Source organism: Plectropomus leopardus, chromosome 19 (assembly GCF_008729295.1).
Source record: "Plectropomus leopardus isolate mb chromosome 19, YSFRI_Pleo_2.0, whole genome shotgun sequence".
Classification (NCBI taxonomy): domain Eukaryota; kingdom Metazoa; phylum Chordata; class Actinopteri; order Perciformes; family Serranidae; genus Plectropomus; species Plectropomus leopardus.
Genome location: NC_056481.1, coordinates 4,864,232 through 4,886,415, shown reverse-complemented (window position 1 = coordinate 4,886,415; position 22,184 = coordinate 4,864,232). Strand labels below are relative to the sequence as shown.

The following is a 22,184-nucleotide window of genomic DNA, read 5'->3' as shown; positions in this document are numbered from 1 at the left end:
GTTTATGTTATCATTCATAACTTAGACACTATTACTTAGATGTTGTTGGTGTTTAATAATAATAATAACAAGACAGACTGAATATAGTGCTAAAATCCCTCGGTGTCTAAGCATGAAACATTTAATTAAAAAAAACAATGCCAAAAAGCAAATACATTAAAATGCATACACTGTTAACCATAAAAATAAGCAATATAATAATAAATAAATAATCAGAGGACTGTGTTTGGGCTGCGCATGCGCGGATACGTCACCATATTTTTCTCGACGCAGCTGACGATGTAAACAAGAGAAGACAGTCGAGGGCAGCAGGGATCAAACAGGCCGGTGTCACCGCAAATGATCGCCATCACACGCCGATAAACGGCCGACATGGGGCTGCCTGTCACGATTAAAGTCAACTTCCGGGGCAACGTGAAGCGGTTTCTGGCTCAGGATCTGGACAAACTGGAGTGGGAGTCCGTTGAAGCCTGGGTAAGAGCCGCTGCTAGCCGAGCCGTGCTGGCTAAACGCTGGCGCAGTTTGGTGAAAAGCAGGCCCAGACATGGCCTAGACACGTAAACAATAGACCACCTGAAGGACAGCCGACAGTACCGCCACAAAATCTACACAAATACTGTTTTTTTTCAATCCAGTCTGTACGTTATTGACACGTTATTAACACGTTATACCTGCTCTGTTTGCTGTAATGTGTTTGTACAGTAGCTAGCTGCTCTGTAAAGGTGTTTATCCACGAGCTATTATAGATGTTTTCGTAACACGTGCGAGCAAAGAAAAGTTCTGATTTAATAACACAGTGTTTGCTGTGGGTCTGATTATCAGCTGTTTTGATTTATATTCCAGATTAAAGCGTCTTTTGGGATCAACCACTTTCAAGTCAAATACTTTGACGAAGATAATGAAGAGGTAAGGGAGTGTGTGTAAATGTGCGTGCGTTTTTACCGGCGGTGAGTGTACTTATGCACATTTATGTAAGTAGAACTTAGAAGTACTCCTACTTTACTTGAGTATTTTAATATAGTGATACTTCATACCTCTGCTCCACCAAAACTTCAATTAATAGCCCAGACTATTCTAATAATAACTTTATTTATATAGCACCTTTAAAATCAGTTGTTTACAAAGTGCTTTGACAGATAAAGCAAAGGCAGAAACTCAGGGAACAATCAAATAAACATCAACAAACATACTAAACAGAAAAAGGTCTAGAACAGTCAAACAGAAAGGCCAGAACAAAATGCACATTTAAAGGGTAAACAGGGATAAAGCAAATACAAGTAATAAAACAGGCAGATCACTAAAAAGGCAGTTAAATTACTAAATGAATAAAGTTCTAGAAAATATGAGAATAAATGCAATAAAACATGATAAAAAAAAATATGTAAGAAGTAATATAACAATATTTGATTAAAGATAGGAAAAATAATTTTCTAAAATGTTTTAACCTTTTGAAATCTAGGCAAATTAAAATATTAGAAGAAGGTCATGAGCAAAAAAAGACCCAGGAGTTAGGGGTCTAAGGGACAACAAAAACCACTGTGTTTTTTTCGGCATTACTGTTTGGCTTTAATCATTATATTGCCTCTGGGGTATCTTCTTCTCTAGCTTTTTTGGTTTGTCAAAGCACTTCATAATCTGTTTTAAGGTGCAGTTTTTCTTATTATTATCATTATTACATTTTGTTAGCCAATACATAACTTTTTTACATTTTTTGGAAATACTAGTTGTTAGACATAATTTGCAGATTCAAATTATCTATACAAAATATAAATTAATTCTTAAATCATGATGTACTATTCTGGATTAAGTTATGAGCAGTGTACAAAGTAGCTAAAATTAGGCACACACACACACACACACACACACACACACACACACACACACACAATCCAGTAATGTCATATATTATTCTGAATTAGGTCATTTGTTAATGAGTCATTTTACTTTTGGAACTTAAGTAAAATTGTAATCACATTTTTAGACTGTGGCATTTGCTCTTTTCACTGAGGTAAAAAGTCTGAGTACTTCTTCCACCACCGGACTTCACATTTGTACATAATTTTCATGTTGGGCCGAAGTTCCCACACTCATTCTGATCTTATTCTCTCTTTTTTTTCAGATTTGCATAAACAGTCAAGGTGAGAAAAATACTTTTTTGTGTCTTAATTTTGTGACATGTTTGAAGAGGAATCTAAGCAAAAAAAGTATGAGACAGAGATTATAACAAGATAACAGCAGTAAAGTAATGTATAGTAATGTTTTGAATAGAGAGGGTGATAGTGTACTTTATTAGTCCTGGAGATTTTACTGTACAGCAGCTGGGAAAGTCATGGATTTTGTAAAAATCGTCATTGGTCGTGAAAAGTCACGAAATTTGTTGTGTGAAATAAAATTGTTAGTGTAATCTTCAGTGTTAACTTTACACTAAATGCAAGATCAGGGCAGCATTATCGTCTGCAGCTGCTGATGTAACGTAGCTCTAATATGTTGCAATACGTGACTTTGTTAATCATCACGAATGTTCTTTCATTTTCTCCTCGTGTTTTATCTCTTGCGTCATTTATGCCATTGAGCTAAAATTTTGAATAGTTTCAATCTGAAATGTTTTAGGGCGAGTGTGGCAAGTATACAGTACTTATCATTAATGTGCAATTCTTCTAAATAATAACTTAAATATTAAGTGAGACACTTTTTACTGATAAACGTGTGAGGAGGACGTAGTGCAAGTAATTAGTTACAAACTAACTTAGTGTTGATTTTGTTTGTATTTCAGATGAATATGAAGAAGCCATCAAGGTACGGAGCACTGCTGACGCTTGATTAAAAAAACAACGCATAACACAAGTTCATGTAACTACAGAAGTGCAGAGATCATGCAGAATATGGAAAATTGTAGTTAAGGATGTAGTAGCAAAATTCAGTCAACTTCACTGCATAAATGAAAATAGAGAATGCAGAGAATGCTCCTCTTTATTTGACTGTTAGCACATGACAAAATATGAGCTCATGCATCATAAAAACAGTCTGTGTGACTGAAAAACATCAACACAGGACAAATATGTCCTTGTTCCAGCAGAGCAGCATTCACATAGTTACAGTCCTGCAGAAAACACAGAGGAAAACAAACATGTACATTTAAAAAAAGGCCAGGGACAAACATGAAGTGTAGATGTTTATCTGTCAATTTGTGAAATAGTCGTGACAAGGAATTAAGATTGTGTAGTTTACTCCACAAATTTAAAAAAAAAAAAGGTGGTAAACAAATATAAAAGTTTATTATTATTATTAGAATTTTGTTATTGTTTCTATTTGTTTGTTAGTTCTGTTTTTGTTTTTTATGTTTTTTTTATTTTTGCATAACTTAAACCTAGTTGTAAACAAATTACTCAAATTAATCTACTAAATTAGAATATGTTGAGTCTTTTCTTTTTCCATTTTATTTAATGTTTTGATTTCATTTTTTCTTTAAAACCATTGAAATGAGAAGAAGGCAATAAGTGACAAAAGAAAAAATGACCCAAAAATTAGCAAGAAATTAGTAAAAAGTACAAACAAAAATTAAAAAGAAAACAGAAAGTAAAAACAAACAAGGCAAACACGATTTTGAAAAAATGCCTCTAAAAATTTTAATAATTTTTTCCCCTCCTCACCATTTTTTCTTGGGCATTTTTACAAAAAAACCCAATCTAAATCTATTCATTTCTTGCAATCTGTGGAACATTTCTTTCCAAACTGCTATTGACTTTTTCTCATGTTTTTGAAAGAAATCAAGCCAATTTTCACAGGGTTCAAAGGTTTAAATACTTGCGAAAGATGTCTGAAAGCAGCACAAGACAAGTGATGTCGCTCTAGGTTTCAAAGAAAAATTCTTACAATGACCGAAATATATTACCACCAAAAAAAAGCCAAACAAAGCTACACTGTGTCGATATTTAATCTGAAGCAGCTAACTTTTTAAGAACACATGTTCGCAGTGTATTGCATTGTTTTCTTGCACGTGTCGCTGTAATTTGCGTGTTTTTGTGGTGCTCCTCTTTTGGTATGTATATAATGCTTGTTTACCTCACAGAGTGCTGAGAAGCAGGGGAACCAGTTGCACATGAACGTGTACAAGATGAAGGGGCAGGCCTGCGGAGGTCCGCTGAAGACGGAGGTGAAGGAGCTGAAAGGAGACCTCCGGCCGGCTCCTCCTTATCCGTCCAGAGTCAAAACAGTGGACAAAGGCACCCAGGTCACCCCCGAGCGAGAAGCTGTAAGGAGCCAAACTGATTCCTCCACTTTCTTCATCTTACACTCTCACATGTGCAGATTTTACAGTGTTTTTGGCGTTGAGACGCCACAATAAATTTACATCTTACTACATAATTTGCATCAATGTTAACAACTTTTTATTTGCACTTGTATAATCATTTTTTATGTAGTTGTTGCTATAAATCAATTTATTTTAGAATCAGGTTTGAAGTATGTGTTTGATGTATTTTGGTACAGGTCACAGTGAAGGACAACAAGGGGAACAAGCCAGAAGATGAGCCACCTCCTATGTGGTTTCGATCGTACATGGAGAAGGTAAGATTTAAACTATTTTTCCAGCATCTCCACCTTTAACTTGTTATGTTTGATGATTGATTAGTATACTTGTCATATTTCTGCTAACATAAATCAAACTCTTGTGTCCACAGTTTAAAGACGAGGTGGTGAAAGAGGTGGTTGAAAGGATGTGCAGTGACTTTTCGGGACAGTGTTGTACCCACAAATCATCTGACGGGCCCTTGGAGGCCAGCGGCGGTCCTATAGGACCCAGGCCGGGCCCCTCCACCTCCAATGGATCCCTTGGCTACACCCCGAACTGCAGCAGTTGCAACAAACTCACCTCTGAAGGGGCCTACAAATGCAGGTAGGAACACATAGTGATATAACAAGAAGGGCTTTGAGCTTTTTTATGACACAGAATAGTGTTTTTTAACCTGGACCCTATTTTACCATGTTTGTTTTTTTTTGTTTAAATGACTTATAGGAACAACAATTTTAAAGCTAGTCCAGTACTGAGTGAGGGTGCTGCAGCCCGCAGCCACGAAACTGCAACGTAATCACAAAGGATGTTTGGCATTGTCAATGTACGTCGACTAAAAGTGTTTGTTTTTGTCACTGACAGGCTCAGATTGTTATTATGTCTGACAACATCATGGAAAAGATCCCTACAGAGATAAACCTTTTTGTTAAAGAGTAAGATCCTTTTGTTTAACCAGAAACAGCCCCGAAATCACTATTGTCAAACCCATCAGACTCCTATTAAAATTATCAGTAATTTTATATGGGTACTCTTCACCTTTGAAGCATCTAAATTCTGCGTATTGTGTTAGAAATATGCATAGTGACTGCCCTCTAAAGGTTGAAACCTGCTATTGCAATTGAATTTTGCTATCGGCTAATCCTGGAAGCAGAAGCTTGTTTTCATCACCAGCTGACTACTTTGTTCACAGGGCAGGGAGGCGCTGTGGATTGAGAGGCTGCACGATTGGGTGACTGGGCGTGTCTTAGACCTTATCCCAGCTTTGCCCATTTTTAAGACTTTTCTCACATTTCAGGGAGGTAGCAAGAGTGGGAGTGTGGGTTAGTTCCTCTTTAAGCTGTTTTATGAGCATCCATTCTGATGTTTTTTGTTGTCTCGCTCCCTGCCAGTGTGTGCCCGTCCTGCATCCTGTGTGAGATGTGCAGACATAGCCATGACCCCAGCCACAACCTCGTGAGAACCAAGACACCTCTCTCCATCCCTGAGCATGGAATGTCGGGAGAGTTGAGGTAAACCCCCAAGACTGAGGATCAATCTTCCCTCCTCTTGAAACTATAAGACATTTTTTACTTGCAACAGCCTTTTTTTTTTGCTATCACTTCTTCTGCATTAATGGAGGAAAAACATAAATATGAATAGATGCAAAGCAGGACTGCAAACATGTTTTAGCAGCTAGATTACTGCACATAATGAATTGTGAGTGTGTATGTGTTTTGTTCTTTTGGAAAATAAACTTTTGATAGTCAACAAATAGGTGTTCCTGATGACATTTCAAACCAGGTTCCCACGGCGAGGAGACAGGACAGTGCGCAAGGCCGAGCGACAGCGCCTCAAAGCTGAAAGGAGGCAGCTAAGAGCTGAAGTGAAGGAAATCAAGAAGAAACTGAGACTGGAGAAGAGGGGGCTGCAGTGGAGCGGGCCCTCTACCTCAGGCAGAGCCAACCTGACAAACATGGCCTCCGCGTCCACCCAGGTCCCAGCCCTGCCCCCCCCTGCCGCCTCAGAAACAGCCTCAGGTCCAGCCCCAGCCCAAGGTCCCATCCCTGCCCCGGCCCCTGATCCCCAGGCCTCCAGTCCAGAGTAAGCGCCACCTCGGAAGGGCGTCCGACAGTGCTGGGTACCTCGAAACCCAGCATGGATGCAATAAAGTCTTTTTTTTTCCAAGAAAAGAAATCAAAATATGCCATCTTTGTAATCTAGTCTGTATGAGTGTATCGCTGGCTGCTCTGGGGTGGTGGAAAATGTTGGAACTACCTCAAAACTGCTGCTGCTTCATAGATTTTCTAAGAAAAAGAATTGCAAAAAAAAAAAATCTGGGGTCCTGCTTTTTTGATTCGTAGAGATCAAAGAGATGGGTATTATAAGAAACCAGGGCTATTTTCAACAATGCTCTGTACACTTGAAACTAGGGGTCCTGGGGTCTCGCACACGTCCTTGGTTCCCACTATGGCTGCCTTGTTTCTGGATGAAAATCTGCCGGACGGCACGCGTCTGGAGCCTGGTACCAAGTTCATCAAATACTGGAAGATGAGGAACTCGGGCACTATCAGCTGGACCTCAGAGACTAAGGTACCCCCCCCCCCCCGCCGAGAGGACAGGCTGCACTCTCTCTTTGCCCCCCTGCTTCACTTCCACTCTGAGTCCCCACTTCTTATCCACTAACACCAGCTAAGATCTCTATCCAGCCTAAAATAACTAATGCCCTTTTTTGTCTGAGATTTTTTATTATTTGAATTTAGTTGAATCTGTGTTTTAAGTTTTTAAGTCTTTGTCATTGTTTGAATGTGTGTGTGTGTGTTTGTGGATCCAAGGGTTGGGACGGTGTAAAAATTTTCAATCCAGTTTCATATTAAGCCAAACGCCGGACTGGACCAAATTAACGAATTTTACCAAATGTCGAGTGATCATCACGTAGCAATGCGTAACCCCGGAGCTCCATGTCCGCACTGAATCCATTAAATACACACTTCTGTTATGTCATGTAAACAAACCACGTAGCTATCAGCTGTGCAGTTGAGATCAGACCGGAGACTTAACACTAATAAGATTTATGAGTAAAGCCTCAATTAATAGCCCGGGCTATTATTTGCTTAAATCATTGGACTTCAACAGGCTTATATCTGGGACAGGCTTTTATATCCTTTTACACAAAAGTGTTGTTCAGCAAAGATGGAAATACAATCAGTTTATTTATTTAAATCTCTTTTTTGTGTCTCTCTTGTGTAGTATGCTGGTATTACTTGGTAGTCATGGCTTCAGTGAAAAACTGAAAAAAACACTAACTTGCAAAAATTAATATTTTAATGCAACTGTTTGGTACGAGAAGTTCATGGCATCAGGTGGTCTAGTACCGAAATGTTGCATTAAATCATTTTTGCAAGTTAGACAGTGTTCACACACCGGGCTAGTAAAACGGACTTGGTGTTTAGTAAGGACTGCGCTTTTACTCTAAGTACTCGCTATGTTCTGGAAAATTGGAAAACACACGCTTTCTATTGTGATAATTACTGTAAATTATGTACAATACAGCCAACAGCAAGTAAGATTAGCTTGTTTTTAGCGATGCTCATTTACCTCAGAGGAAACTTTGAGCTTTCCGGCGATCTCCCTCCAGCCAGCTTGCACTGTGTTTAGGTTTTTGTTGTGAAATAAGAAGGTTTTGTATAAATAATTCCTCTTTTCAACTTTATGAATCAGTTGGTCGTCTTCCACTGTGGCACTTTCAAAGCGAGCAACAGGAGTAAATAGTAACACGGCGTCCAACGAAAGTTCAACACACAACAGCATTTGCGGCCAGTAAGAACAGCTCTCTTGTTGACTTCAAATCCAAAATGTTGTAATATTGGCAAAGTTTTAGCCTTTTTAAGAGACTAATTCTGCCATGTTTTCTCTTATCGCCTCAACAAGTAAACAAACACGACACGCTCTGCTCACTTTCCTGTGCTAAAATTTGATGTCTTTCATGTTGCCTAAACCAGCCGCCTCGGCTTTGCAGTAAATTACACGCGACCTGAATGACACTAGTGGCCCCTTATTAAGTTTACAAACATAATATTATATTAATCACACTGTCATATTGTTTATTACTAATGCAATTTAACTTGCATCGTGCTGTGACTTAGGCTACTAGAAAATTGCCAAAACTTGAACAAATGACAAATTTGCATAAATAAAAGCGGTTTAAGCTCGTACACTGGATAGACCGGCAAGACCGTAAATCGGCCCAACTCTGGTGGATCCTTCACTTGAGTGTGTATTTTTTTTCTGCTGCATGTTGTTGTCTTTGTGCTTTTTCGCATGTGTATTCCTATTTTGTGTTTTGTGTATGTGTGTACGTGCACCCAGCTAGTGTTCATGTGGGGGAACCTCGGCCTGGCGTCAGAGGAGAGGAGGGAGGTGCCAGTCCCCTTGCTGCTGCCCGGACAAGTGGGAGTGGTCAGTGTGGCCTTTGTCGCTCCCGTGATGGACGGGACGTACACCTCCCACTGGCGGCTGGCGCACTGCGGTTGTCAGTTTGGCCCGCGGGTCTGGTGCAGCATCGTGGTCGACCCTGGTGACGGCCGCAATGTGCTCGGGCATCAGAGCAAACGACTGGCAAGTCTGACATCCAATGACACCCTGTATAGCTGCAGAGAGCACAACTGTTGACATAAGTGTCTAGATCATTGGCATTATTTATATGAGTAATTAGTTAGATTAACTCAGTGCACTTTACATGAGTATTTCCATTGTTGTTACTTTATACTTTAATTTTGCCACATCATAGAGGGAAATCGCATCTTTTACTGCACTACATTTATTTTACAGATAAGTTACAGTACAGATTAAAGGTGTACTATGCAGGAATTGTTGGTTGCAGTTTATGAACACAAACCTGAAACTTGGTCCTCCTCCCTACGATGCTTCTACATTCAGTATTAGTTATATTTGTGGGAATGTTATACGGTGTTTCATTGTAATTCTGAAGTCAATGATTCTGTGTCGGTTTTCCCCAACACTATTCGAACCCACCCCCTCCCGCAGAAAACTTTTTGGCGATTTTTAGATCTAATAGTAGACTACCTACAGAGTCATTGATGTAAGTAGTTAAATCTTGCCCGAGTTTCTGATTTGTAATCATGACTTGAATAGCCGTTCCACTGCACTTCTCTGAGTTGCACTTAGTTTTTTTCCCGAAGTTATGAGTTCAGTGACGCACGGCATTACATTAGTTGTAATGGAAAAGCAAATGGCAACCTCCGCGGCTGAAAAAGTGTCAAAAACAGCAGTTCCTCTAATGTCCACTTGAGGCTGGTTCCAAAAGTTAGTCAATCCCTGTAGACCCCCGTGTGAAAATACCTAACTTTACAGCAGAAATAATCACATTTACAGCCTAGTACAAAAAATGGTTTTGGTATCTGTAGCTAATTTTAACATTCATGACAACTGATGCGGACCAAAGTTTTGCATAATAAAGTGGCAGACGCTAAGACGCTCGCCTGGCACATATGTCAAAAAAAATTTTACTTCTGCGGCATGTGGCCCACTGAATTTATTTTTCTTTCTTTAACAGCCAAAATGTTAAACTCTAGCCTTCGAAATGTGAGTCTACAAACCAGTGGGTGACTTCACAGTGGCTGTGTTCATTCATTTTACAGTTTATGTGGAAAAGTTGACACTTTTGCAAGCTAACTAAGCTAAAAACCAGCACCTAGCTGGGCTGTTAGTGGCTTGGGACCACTCGCTTATAAACGTCACGAACACAGCAAATTTAGAATAAAGTACAGGTGGACTCTCCCTGCGTAAAAATACACCGCCACACACTTCTGGTGGTTTGTAAGTGATGGTTATGAGTGATTTCTTTTGTAGGAACTTATACATTGTTTTCTAGCGAAATCCTGCATATTATATCTTTAAATCCTGCATATTATATCTTTAAGATTTTACATGAAAATACTTTGATCAATGATATATAATACAACACATTATGATAAAAACAGTGGTTTCCAGCTTTTTGGCTTGTTACATGTCTGGTTGGGACTCTGACATGTTTTGGATGAGCTGTTTGAAAGAGTGATTTCCCCTCTCAGATTTTCTCAACTATGATGAACTCAATATTTTGCTTAAAAAAAGCAAAATCAAGAAAATTGTAAACAGATTTGTGTATCAAAACTTATTTTTTCTTTTTTCTTTTCAAATAAAGAATTTGACGACACCTCAAATTTATCTGATGAGCCGTTAAAGGGGCCCGAGCCTTAGGTTGGAAACCACTGGACAAAAACTATCAAATGCTCTCAACTTCAACCAGCTATAACGAATAATCCCGTTTACACATATTAATCTTATTGTAGAACATTTTACTGTTTGATGAGTACATTTTTTTGACACTTTAAGTATATTTTTTGTGTATTATAGCCTTACTTTTTCATAAGTTTGATTTTGAATCAGGGCTTTTACACGTAATGGAGTTTTACATTGTTGTGTAAAAATATAATAGTTTAACGGGGCAGTTCACCCTGAAGATTTTTTAAGACTAACACAAATTCAGCGTCCCTATTGACTGAAGGATTCATGTATTACTCTGGATTATTTGTGTTTTCAATGTCTTTTTCCCAAAAATCATGACCGGGTTACTCGAGATAATCCACAGACCTTGTTGTCAGCAGTTTTATTTCGGAGCTATTTTCTCTCCACCGAACTACACCCGCCAACCGTATCACTCCTCCTGCACAGCAATACTTTGGCAGGTGTAAAAAGTTGAAATAAAAATAGTGCCTACATGAAACTGCTCACAACAAGATTTGTGGATTATCGTGAGTAACCGGGTCATGATTTCTGTAAACAGACATTACTGTTGAGTTTTTTAAGTATTTATTTGGTACTTTGAGCACCAAAAGCCGAGTGCCGTGTAGTACCATTATCCCGGGGTGAACTGTCCCTTTAAGTAAGTAGAGCGCTGAGTACTTCCTCCAGCACCTTTTAAAAAGTCCAGCATGAAAATGGCAATATAAGACAGTTCTGGCAGTTTGTGTCCTGGTTTCAGGGTTATAATGGGGAGGGAAAAAAAAAAAAAAACGAACAGATAATCCAGAATATTGAATGAATCCTTAAATCCATACAGACACCGTATGTGTGTGTTACTCACCCTTGAGTGCACACTGTAGAGATACTCATGATGGCGTTGTTGTGTCCTTCAGAAGGAGGAGGCGAGACCAGCAGATAAGGCGAAAGAGCTTAAGTCCAAGGAGGGCGGCCCTGGACTGTCTGTAGAACTGAACCACGAGGACTACTACTTCCCCTCAGTCGACCTGCTGACTGCACAGGTGCACGCTCACAAAGTTACTATGACAGCATGAGGTGTAAAATAAAGTGTGCTGTAAATTGAAAAGTGATCAGTGTAACAGTGTTCACACTCCCTGCACGTCTTGTGTTTTGTTTTTTAGGATCTGCTGTCCTTCGAGTTGTTGGATATAAACATCGTGCAGGAGTTGGAGAAGGTGCCGAACAACACTCCTGTGGGTAAGTTCGTGCTTTAAAGTTCCAGTGTTTGGGATTTAAGGGGATATATCGGCAGAGATGGAATATAATAAGTACGTTTTCTTTAGTGTATAATTACCTGAAAATTAGTATTGTGTTTTTGTTACCTCCGAATGAGCCGTTTATGTCCACATATGTAGCGGACCCTCATCTATGGATGTCGTGTTTTTACAGTAGCCAAAAACGGACGAACCAAACACTGGCTCTAAGACAGGGACATTTGCATTTCATCGTTTTTGCATCTTTTTGCATCCACCGAATTTGTCAGCCCGTCTGTGACGAGCAACGTCAGAAAAACGCTGATTTTTTTTTTTCTTGACCTGTGTTGTGTTTGCTCGACTTAATTTGTAGATTTGACTCCCTGCATATCCCCGCTGCCCCATGATGCACCAGTGTTGGAGAAGGCCATCATTTCACAGATGAAAGAAGACGCAGAGGTCACAGGGGTCCGAAAACTTTTTGGTAAGAGTGTTTTGTTCTAGATGCTTGTGCGCACCCTTAATTTACATCCACTGAAAGCGTTTTATTTTGACATTGACAGGCTCAGTGTCATTTTAAGTATCTGGCAACATGAATGAATGAACTCAATCTTACTGTGATAAAATTATTGTTTATTTAAGTGGAGTCTGGTGGGTTTTGAAATAACCTTTAACTACCTTTTTAAGTGAAAGAAAGTCCGTTTGGGGATTTTTTAAACCTCTTTAACACTTTACACTTCGCTTACAGACGCCTTTACAAATATGTAAACCTTCAGCCCTGAGCAAAATGGTTTGCTTTGTTTTGAAAAAACTAAAAACCATCAGTGAACAACTCAGCAGTAAAACAAACAAACATACAAAAAAACAAAAACTACTAAATAAATAACAACAACTGAAAAATGTCCAAAAACTTCGATATTATTAATCAGGTTATTTCCAGTTATTCAGTTATTTGTATTTGCCTGTTTTTACTTTTTTTGTGTTTTGTTTTGTTTTTGGGGTTTGTTTGTTTTTTGGTAATATTTGGGTCATATTTCTTAATCTGCCTTTTGCATTCTTCCCATGTTTTAAAAAGGTATCAAGTAAATTAGCTCAGGTCGCAAAGGGTTAAGAGTAATACTGCATCTGTTATAACAGTCAATATTTTGTGGCTCCAGAAGGAGCTGTGCAAAAATACTGTTTCTAGAGGTTGTATTGTGGGTAATGTAGGCACTAGGTTTTGGAAAGGAATAAGACTATATTCCAAAAAAAGACAAGTTCTGCTTCAGCACCGATTTGAATCCTTTTTTGTGTTTTTGTAGGAGTGAAACTGAGGCAGCAGAGGGAGCTGCTGGAGCCTGCGTCCCAGGAGGAGGACAGGGAGGAGGAGATCAGTGGAGCTCAGTTCCTCTGTGAGACGGTCATCCGCTCGCTCACCCTGGAGGAGGCCCCTGATCACAGACCCCTGCGCAGACTTCAGTACGGCAGCCACAAACCACAGGGTGAGGAGCCAACACACCTAATCCCACCAAAATCTAACAAACCCGTGCGCAGAAATACAGTATGTTTTGTGTTTTAAATATATGATGAGCTACTCAGACTTTATCCCATAATACATTTCCAGTTGTCTCCCGGGGCACCAGCTTCTGCTTTGAGAGAGCTTCAGAGGCTGAGAGGACAGAGACGGTGAACGAGAGAAATGAGGAGATCTGCGCCGTTAGACTTGAGAGCTCAGCTCTGCCTCTCAACACGGGCCTCAACCAGACCACCCAGGAGAAGCAGACCAGGCCAGGTCAGAGGGCGACTTGTATTCATTGTATTCATTTTGAATTTAGCTGTTGATTTTTGCTTTTTTCTTTCTGCTGTTATTGAAAAATAAATACAAATATGAAAAAAACATAAAATGCAAGAACTGCTTTTTTAACTAATCTCAGATTATTTGTGTTTTCAGTTTCTTTTGTGAGCTTTAATTATTAGGTGCTCATTTTAATGGGGTTTTTTTTGTTGTTTTTTTTAGTTATTCTGCTGGAGCCAGCGAATGAAAACCTGCATGTCAGTTCACATCATGACAATGAGGACGAAGAGGTCATGGTCCTGAATGACATGCAGAACATGAGGCGCATTCAAGAGGAGAAAGAGGAGGGTGGAACCAAAGGAGAAGACTGGGAGGAGGTGAGGATGCAACATTTTTAACACTTTTATTTCACCTTAACTTTAAAACCTGAGCACAAAACGTGAGGAAGGCAATCAGCAATGTAAGAAGAAATGACCAAAAAATTAGCAAAATATTAGCAAAAAGTAAAAGGAAATTACCTGAAAATTAGTTTGAAAAAAGTAAGAAAAAGTAATAGAGAGTAAGCAAAAAACAAGGCATGCAAAAGTGCATAAAAGTATTATAATAATCCTAAAAAAAATACATAATTTTAAAATTTATTATGATGTGCTTTTCTGTAAGATGATTATTAACAGTTGTAATGAACATATGTTTTTTTAGTCAATTTTTTTGACCATTTTGTATAAATTGGCACCCTTTAAAAAAAAAAAATAAAATCATATAAAATGAAATGAAATAATAAGTACATAATTTTAAATATGTACTTATAATAATTATAAATATATTTTTTCCCGAGCTTGTATATTTTTTTTCACCAGAGAGTTTTCCTTGCTTTTTTCCCTCAAAATAATTTTCTAAATCATCTATTTTCCTAAAACTTTTGGATACTTTCTTACCATGTTGCTCATTGCCTTTTTATTCCATGCTTTTTTTTTTAATAAATTGCACAAATTTGCTCCAGTTTTAAACTTAGATTTGTGCCAGACAAGTGAAAATCATAACAGTAAATGTTGATCCTGATATCATGAGGTCGTTGTCTCATATAACAAAGTCCATCTTCCCCTCCTGTGTCTCAGGTCAGCAGCCAGACGTCCTCCGTCTCCTCCTGTGACGATTACATCATCGTCCTCCCGGACTGCTTCGACACCAGCCGTCCTCTGGGCGAGTCCATGTACAGCTCCGCCATGTCGCAGCCCGACACCGCTGCTGCCGCTGCTGCTGCTGATGTGACCGCCGCCGACCCTGACGTACAGCAGGAGGAAGACGACGGCCTTAACTCCGAGCCAGGAGAGGCGGCGCCGCTGAGAGACAGGCAGGAGGGCGTCGATGCTGACGATTCATCTGTGAACACGTGGCCTCCGCCCGTCCCTCCCACCCACAGCAGTGTGAACCAGATGCTGTTCGCCTCCCAAACTCTGGACGCCGTGACGCTCACCCCTGAAGTGGTGACGCCGCCGCCGGTGCTGCCCGACCCCCTGCTGCCCCCACCGACGCTCTACTCACCCAGGTTAGATCGCTCACCCGTCAGTGTGCAGCTCAAACGTCAGCATGCATGAAGCCAAACAAATGATCCTTTCTAGAAATATTTCTTTTGGTGAATAGAGGGTTTGTCCATGTTTTGTTCAGCGGGTTTAAATTCCCTTTCATCAAAAATACAGTGAAAGTTTGAAAGAAGTAGAGCAATTTAAACTTGAAACAATTTAGAAATGTGTTTTGTGTCCTGCTAAAATTGTCTGGTATCAATTCACATGGTGATATGTGCCACAAGTTGCACTTTTTGGTACATTTTGCAAAAGCACATCCTCTTGGAAATATTAATGCTAATGGATGTTTTTCAAGAGAATATCAGGACACTTAGCAATGAGAACAGCTGGAAACATGATTTTGGTAACATATGAGGAACAAAATATAGTAAAAAAATATACATAAAAGCTGCAAGTAATCACCTGTTTTTATTCCCAACTCTGTCAATCAGCGACTCTACACGTCAAACTATGGCGCTCTATGTATCCTTCAGGCTCATTTACGCTCCCTTTACAAGAGAAAACAGATGTTTCAAACGTAAACGTCACTGTCCTCATACTTTCACGTGTCCTTCAAGATGGCACAGATACATCCATGCCTGTGCAGACGTTTGTTTGACCCTCCCTGTGTGGAAGTGCGCCACCAGCTGCATTTTAAATCTCCGCTCAAGGGTCCCTCGGTGTGTTGGTTTGTGACACTGAGGGCCGCTGACCAAGCTCCAGTATTTAAGGAGTCAGGAGTGAAGCTGAGCTTAAATTACAGCTGATGTGTAGAAAATTGCATTTTCATAATCCATTTTTAACTCTGCTTGCATCATTTTACCAAATTAACATTTTTTCCTTATTTAAAAAAACCCACAGCCTTAATATGGCCTCACTTTCGTTTACTGCGTGTTTCAGGTCTGAGGCACTGTACCTGGCTGAGGACCCCAGTCCTCCAGCCTGTGATCCATATGAGCCGCACCAACCGAGGGTCCACCTAAATGGTGAGTTTTACCATTTGAATCACTGGATATCATATTACATACGTGCAGACGGCACAGAGGACATTTAACGTTATGCATCTGTTCATTCACAGACGTTATCAGTAAAAACATGTTTACAGTGTTTTTAGGTGTTATAACACACATACTTTGGTGGTTAAACTCCAGCGTTGCCTCACAGAGAGGAAACACATTTTGCCCTTTGGTGAAAGGCAGGAAGTGAGATCGCACACAAGCTCTCAGGATTTGTTGCTTCAGCAGAAAACTCTGTTCCTGCTCTAACATTATGTGTGCTTGCGTGTTGTTATTTCTTTTTTCATCTGCTCTGCAGTATCATCTGGTTTGTCCAGATCAGCAGGCTCAGCATCCAGTGCCTTTGAGACGTATAACCCCAGACCGAGCAACGCTCTGCAGCCAAGGTGCAACTCCAGTAAAACTTGATGTGGTTCATGAAATTTCTGCACTTTAGCTTCAATTTTGTGTGACTGCATGTGTCTGACGTCATCATGTTTTTGTGCAACAACGTGATTGACCGACTTCTAACCGAAATTCTGTACAGTCACACACAAAGTGATGTGATGCATGTCTTAACTTACATTTTTGTTATCTGATATATGTTAATGTTTTGTTCTAAACAAGTCAAAGTGGAACAAATTGTTCTCTGCAGCGCTGTTATATAATCTTAACCACATCCTCGTCTTTACACAAGGGGCCAAGGAGGCATCACAGAGGGACTCGTCAAGGGGGCTCTTTCTGTGGCAGCGTCCGCTTATAAAGCTCTCTTCACCGGACCAAACTGCTCAATACAGGTACATCACACACAAACATTTATCCCTAAATCTAAAAAACTATCCAACATGTACCTAAAAGTATATACTACAGCTTTATTGGCAACAGTAAGTTTCTAATAAGTAAGATGATAATTATCATAAATGAATAAAACAAAATAGTTTGCAGTCAGTTTGGGGTAAATAATTGTTTCTCTTCAAAAATGTAATAAAAATGGTAAGAACGGCGTGAGATATCACATCTTGTTTTTATGGTAAATGCATTCAAACTTAACTGAGTCTGCACCATCTTTTCCCCCAAAAATGACCACACAAATCTACACATGGTCACATTAAACCTTTAAAATAATCATGGAATTTCACACATTTTTTTATTTCTAGGCCTGGAAAATCATTGAACATTATGAAAAACTCATGGAAATTGTAACAGTAATCATCCGTAGATAACCTTCCATGTCATATAATAAAACGGGAAATTTATTTTCTGTCAGTTTGTTGACGCGAACGTTGCATTGAAGGACGTGCGATGCCAAGTAAAGTAAATTAACTAAATGTTTTTGCTGCTTGCTACAAATGGAAAACTCATACAGCTCTTATTTTCCACGAATAAAACCAGCCAAGCCTTCCCCTCTAAGACAGGTTACGTAAATGTGGTGGGGCTTATTATAGGAAGTGAGACTCTCTTGTGCGTGTGTGTGTGTGTGTGTGTGTGTGTGTGTGTGTGTGTGTGTGCAGAAAAATACAATGACTGGGCTGATAAGTGCTGCAGATGCAGTAAAGCGCATCCTCTTCCGAAATGGAAATTTTATTATGGGTCCTTGAAAAACCATTGAAAATGTTTGAAATTTTGTTCATGAAAATGTGTGGGAACGCTGTATTTAAGGTCTTTCAGCATTTTTGTTTTGCTTTAGCTTAAATGTTTTGGTTCGCATTTTTAGCTGCAGCAGGTAGCTGCTTCCAGTAAAAAAAATAAAAGCTCTAAAAAACTCTCAGTATCCTCAGACAGACACAGTGAGCAGCCGGCTGGTGAACTCAGTGGATCATTAAGATTTTAGATTTCACTTTATTTTGAGAAATAATTCAGAAATTAGTGTTTTTTAGCAGGCGATAGGAACCAAAATAGAGTTAAACAGAAAGTTAAATGTCATCAGGTGAGCACAGACATGAGTTCAGATGAATGTTAATGGTGCTCAGTGCCAGAACTCAAAGTTCATCACCATAACAGTTTTATTGAGTGATCAGCATTGCGTTGACAGGTTGTTGCGTTGACACCCAACTGCTGTAAAACTGTAAAAAAATGCAGCTTGTTGTACAACATAAAATACGTCATCTAATACCCCATTCATGAATTTTGAAGCTTTTATGTGTCTTAAAAAAGGTGGTTGCTAATGAGTGGCTAAATGAAACCACAGAACATCTACAGCCTTGTTGTGATGGCGACTTTAAATTATGCAACTGTAGTTTGTATGCAACTTAACGTTAGCTTCTTACGTGCCGTGATTGCATTTAGGCTTCAAAAATGATCTTGCCAACAAAACATACGAGTATCATAAACATTTGTTTGCCACAGAGCTTATTTTCAGCAGTAATCCAAAATCCAATGGAAAAATCCCACAGGCTTTTTGACGAGGGAACCAGGGCGACTAAGTAGTAGTAAAATAATCCTTACAGGATTTTAAGTATCCGACAGATCTCATCTCTGTTTCATTCCTGCCCTCCAGCGAGGCATCGACCCAGCTACCAGACAGGACCCTTCCCTGATGGCGATGCTGCTGGAGATGGGCTTCAGAGACCAGCGGCTCAACCAGCGGCTGCTGAGGAAGCACGGCTACAGCCTGCTGCACACCGTTAACGAGCTGGTGCAGATGGCCGAGGACAGCCAGAGCAGAGCTGTCACCGCTCAGCATCAGAGGGAGAGGGAAAGCTCTCGGATACTGTGAGGCTGCAAAAGGAATTTATCTGACTTAAAATGTAAAGAGAATATTTAGATTATGACGTGTATCTCTCATTTTGAATTATTTAAAGAAGAGACAGAGAAAAGCTATTAATCATTTGTGCAATCGATTTTCCAAAGGGTGGATAATATATTTTATGAAGGAAGATTAAGGCCATGTTAAAAAAAAAAATTAAGTCATAATATTACGAGAGTAAACTAGTAAATTTGAGAAAAAAGTTGTAATATTACGTGATTAAACTCATAAATTTGGAAGAAAAACAGTCGCAGATTTAAGTCGGATGGTTGCCTTTTATTCATACAGTTTAATCATGTAATCTTATAAATTTACGAGTTTAATCTTGTAATATTTCGTTTATTCTCGTAAATGTTTGAGTTTATCCACGCAATATTATGTCTGGCTTATTACTCTTGGTCCAAATAATACAAACGAAGATTAGAGCCATGTTAAAGAAAAAAATACTGATTTTGAGAACAAATTCATAGTGTTATGAGAAAAAAGTAGTAATATTGTGAGATTAAACTCTTTACGAGAAAAAAAATTTAATATTATAAGATTAAACTTGCAAAATTTACAAGAAAAAAGTTGTCGTGAATACACTCCTAAATTTACATGAAAAAAAGTTTAAGATTAAATCCTGAAAGTTACCTTTTTTCTCGTAAATGTTTTAGTTTATCCACATAATATTTAGAGGATCGAATTATCGTTACTCTTGCTCCAAATAACACCAAGGAGGATTACAGCCATGTTAAAGGAAAAATAAATGTTAGCTTTGAGTATAAAGTCGTAATATAACAAGAAAGAAGTTGTAATTTTCCGTAATTAAACTCATAAATTCACAAACAAAAAAGTTGCAGATTAAGGCTGGACAGTTACCTCTATTCTCATAAAGTTATGCGTTAAATTACGTAATATTACAACTCAACTTTTTTCCTAAACTTACGAATTTTATTACATAAAATGGCTTTTTTCGTGACTTTTTTTCTCTAAATCTATTTTTTTTCTTTTAACATGGCCCTAATCATGCTTTGTATTATTTGGACCAAGAGTGACAATAATAAGATAAAAAATGAAAGAGGAGCATTTATTTCTTGTTTACTCGAGAGAAAAGGAATGCCTGCCTTTGCCTTTAATTCAGCTTCAACATTTTGACAAAATTAACCATATATACACTTGTAAATTATATGAATAGTGAACCTTTGCCATGCCTTGTTTACCTGGGGCCACAGAGCCTTATGTGTTGGTGAAAAGGAGCAGGAGCTGTAGTTTCGACCGGATTCAAGTGTGCTTTTCAGCTCTCCGTCTTTAGTGTTTGTATGGCTGTCGTAGCTGCTTCCTCTGCGCTGAAAAATAAATGTCGTTCGACAGGGCTTGGCTAGATCCTTCTCACAAAAAAACAGCAATGAAAATGAATATCGTTGAATGTCGCAAGAGGTAGAAACGTCCCGAAGATGCTACTGAAGCTATATTCTGGGTGTTAAGGGTCAGCGGTGCAGTAGTGAGAACAACAAAGTATTTTTTTCTCGATTATCGTAGTGAGATCTGCCTAAACAATGCAATCTTTTTTCTGTATCAGAGTACTGTTATTTTAGACGTTGACATGTGGAATGTATACAAAAACTGTCCGAACGCGTCAGACTCGGATGTTTTCTACGGCTTTTTAGGAGACACCTGCATGACAGGTAGAGGCTTTAGAGATGAGTCGTGTTCTCGTGGTCTTAGCACAGTCACGGTAGAAAATGTCCGCTTTGCGTCATCGACCCCCCCGCCCTGCCTGCATCCTCATCTACGGTCATTTTAGCACTAACCCAAGCTGAGATGTCTCTAACAACACATTCCTCACTCTCATAGTGGAACCAAGTATGTTTTATCTCATGACATTGCCGTTTTGACGATTAGTTTACTGAAATTTACATGTGGTGATTTGACATTTGTGGTGTGAGCGTGCGGATTTAAGTTCATGTCTGTTATTTTGTGTGTTCGTGTGGGTGGGTGAGAATTTCTTTTCTTTTTTTCGAACCATCTTCTGTTGATTGTTTTGAAGAATCATGCTCTAGAGAATAATTCTGAATATATCTACTATGCTTGTCAAATTATTCCTCTGTCACAGAGTGTACACATCAAACCCCTTCTACTGTCAATCCGCCAATAAACTATTTGCACATCTCTCTGGTCTCTTCTCTGTTCATGTCTAAATGCAGGTCATGCCCCCCTTAACACCGTGTATGTCTGAAGTACAGTCTGTACAAGGTAAAAAGGGTGGGGTCGAAAGTACAGACAGGTTATATATGTTTTATATAAGTTGGAGTCCTGATTATACTGCATTTTTTAATGAGCTGGTTTACTGCCTTTGCATACTTCAAGGTTGCATAACTAAGCAGGGAACCACCCCAGAGCGTGAGAACTTCAGGGGTCAAAAAAGCTCAGTGGCCCCTTAACTTAAATTAAAGTATTAAGTATTATCAGCAAAATGTACTCAATGGATCAGAAGTAAAAGTATTCATTATTCTAGTGTGCTATTTTTTTTAGGTATAATACATACAACATTATGTTTTATTATGCCTCCAAATCAGCAATAGCTGTGGCCAGAGGCGTTATGTTTTTGCAGTATCTGAAGAACGCCTTGGGGTAATTTCTTAAAATTTGGCACAAACATCCACTTGGACTAAACAATGAACTGATTAGATTTTGGATGGCATAGATCAAAAGGTCATGGTCACTGTGACCTCATCTGTCTCATTCTATAGGAGATGATATTCCAGGAATGCCTAGAGGGAATTTCTCCAAATTTGGCACAAACATCCACTTCGGCTAAATGCTGAACTGATTAGAATTTAAAAGCAGGGGTAAGGGTGACCTTGCATCCATCTTATTCTTGTGAAAACAAAATCTCAAGAGCACTTTTATGGAATTTCTCTGAATTTGGCACAAACATCACTTGGACTCAACAATGAACTGATTAAACTTGGGGGGCATAGTTCAAAGTTCAAGGTCACCGTGACCTCGTCTCTCTCAATATTTTAGTGACAGAATCTCAAGAAATTTGGTACAAATGTTCACTTGGACTCAACAATGAACTGATTAGATTTTGGTGGTCCTGTCCTGCTCTCTTGAAATGTGACATCGTAAAAACACGAGGGAATTTCTTCAAATTTGGCACAAATGACCACTCAGACAGAAGAATGAAGTGAGCAGAAGTTGATTTCGATCTGGTTTTGAAATCCACTGCAGGATTCAAGATGGTTCACTCACTCTTGACAGAGTTTTGTCTGTGCAGGATGATTATTATCATCCAAAAGTAACAAAGTCCACCTATCAGCACCTTTTAAACCTCAGAA

At 39.1% G+C, this 22,184-nt stretch overlaps 1 protein-coding gene across 1 annotated transcript; it reads left to right on the top strand.

Annotated features, from left to right (window-relative positions):
* The first annotated feature begins 281 nt into the window (after positions 1 to 281).
* Positions 282 to 21,013, top strand: nbr1a (NBR1 autophagy cargo receptor a). Its single transcript, XM_042507457.1, has 22 exons — positions 282 to 474; positions 844 to 906; positions 2,120 to 2,138; positions 2,774 to 2,796; positions 4,070 to 4,252; positions 4,489 to 4,566; positions 4,680 to 4,894; positions 5,680 to 5,799; positions 6,071 to 6,370; positions 6,700 to 6,859; positions 8,636 to 8,884; positions 11,467 to 11,592; positions 11,713 to 11,788; positions 12,158 to 12,268; positions 13,086 to 13,265; positions 13,388 to 13,555; positions 13,781 to 13,935; positions 14,674 to 15,104; positions 16,021 to 16,106; positions 16,435 to 16,522; positions 16,813 to 16,912; positions 18,613 to 21,013. Exons 1-22 carry the CDS (start codon positions 373 to 375, stop codon positions 18,829 to 18,831), a joined length of 3,252 nt encoding a protein of 1,083 aa, XP_042363391.1. The 5' UTR covers positions 282 to 372; the 3' UTR covers positions 18,832 to 21,013.
* Positions 21,014 to 22,184: the final 1,171 nt, after the last annotated feature.

Excerpts from the sequence above, each read along its gene's own strand:
- nbr1a (XM_042507457.1), top strand. The coding sequence starts at position 373 with ATGGGGCTGCCTGTCACGATTAAAGTCAACTTCCGGGGCAACGTGAAG. Across the intron at positions 6,860-8,635 it reads GCTGGACCTCAGAGACTAAG|CTAGTGTTCATGTGGGGGAA; the intron begins GTACCCCCCCCC and ends ACGTGCACCCAG. Across the intron at positions 16,107-16,434 it reads ACCGAGGGTCCACCTAAATG|TATCATCTGGTTTGTCCAGA; the intron begins GTGAGTTTTACC and ends TCTGCTCTGCAG.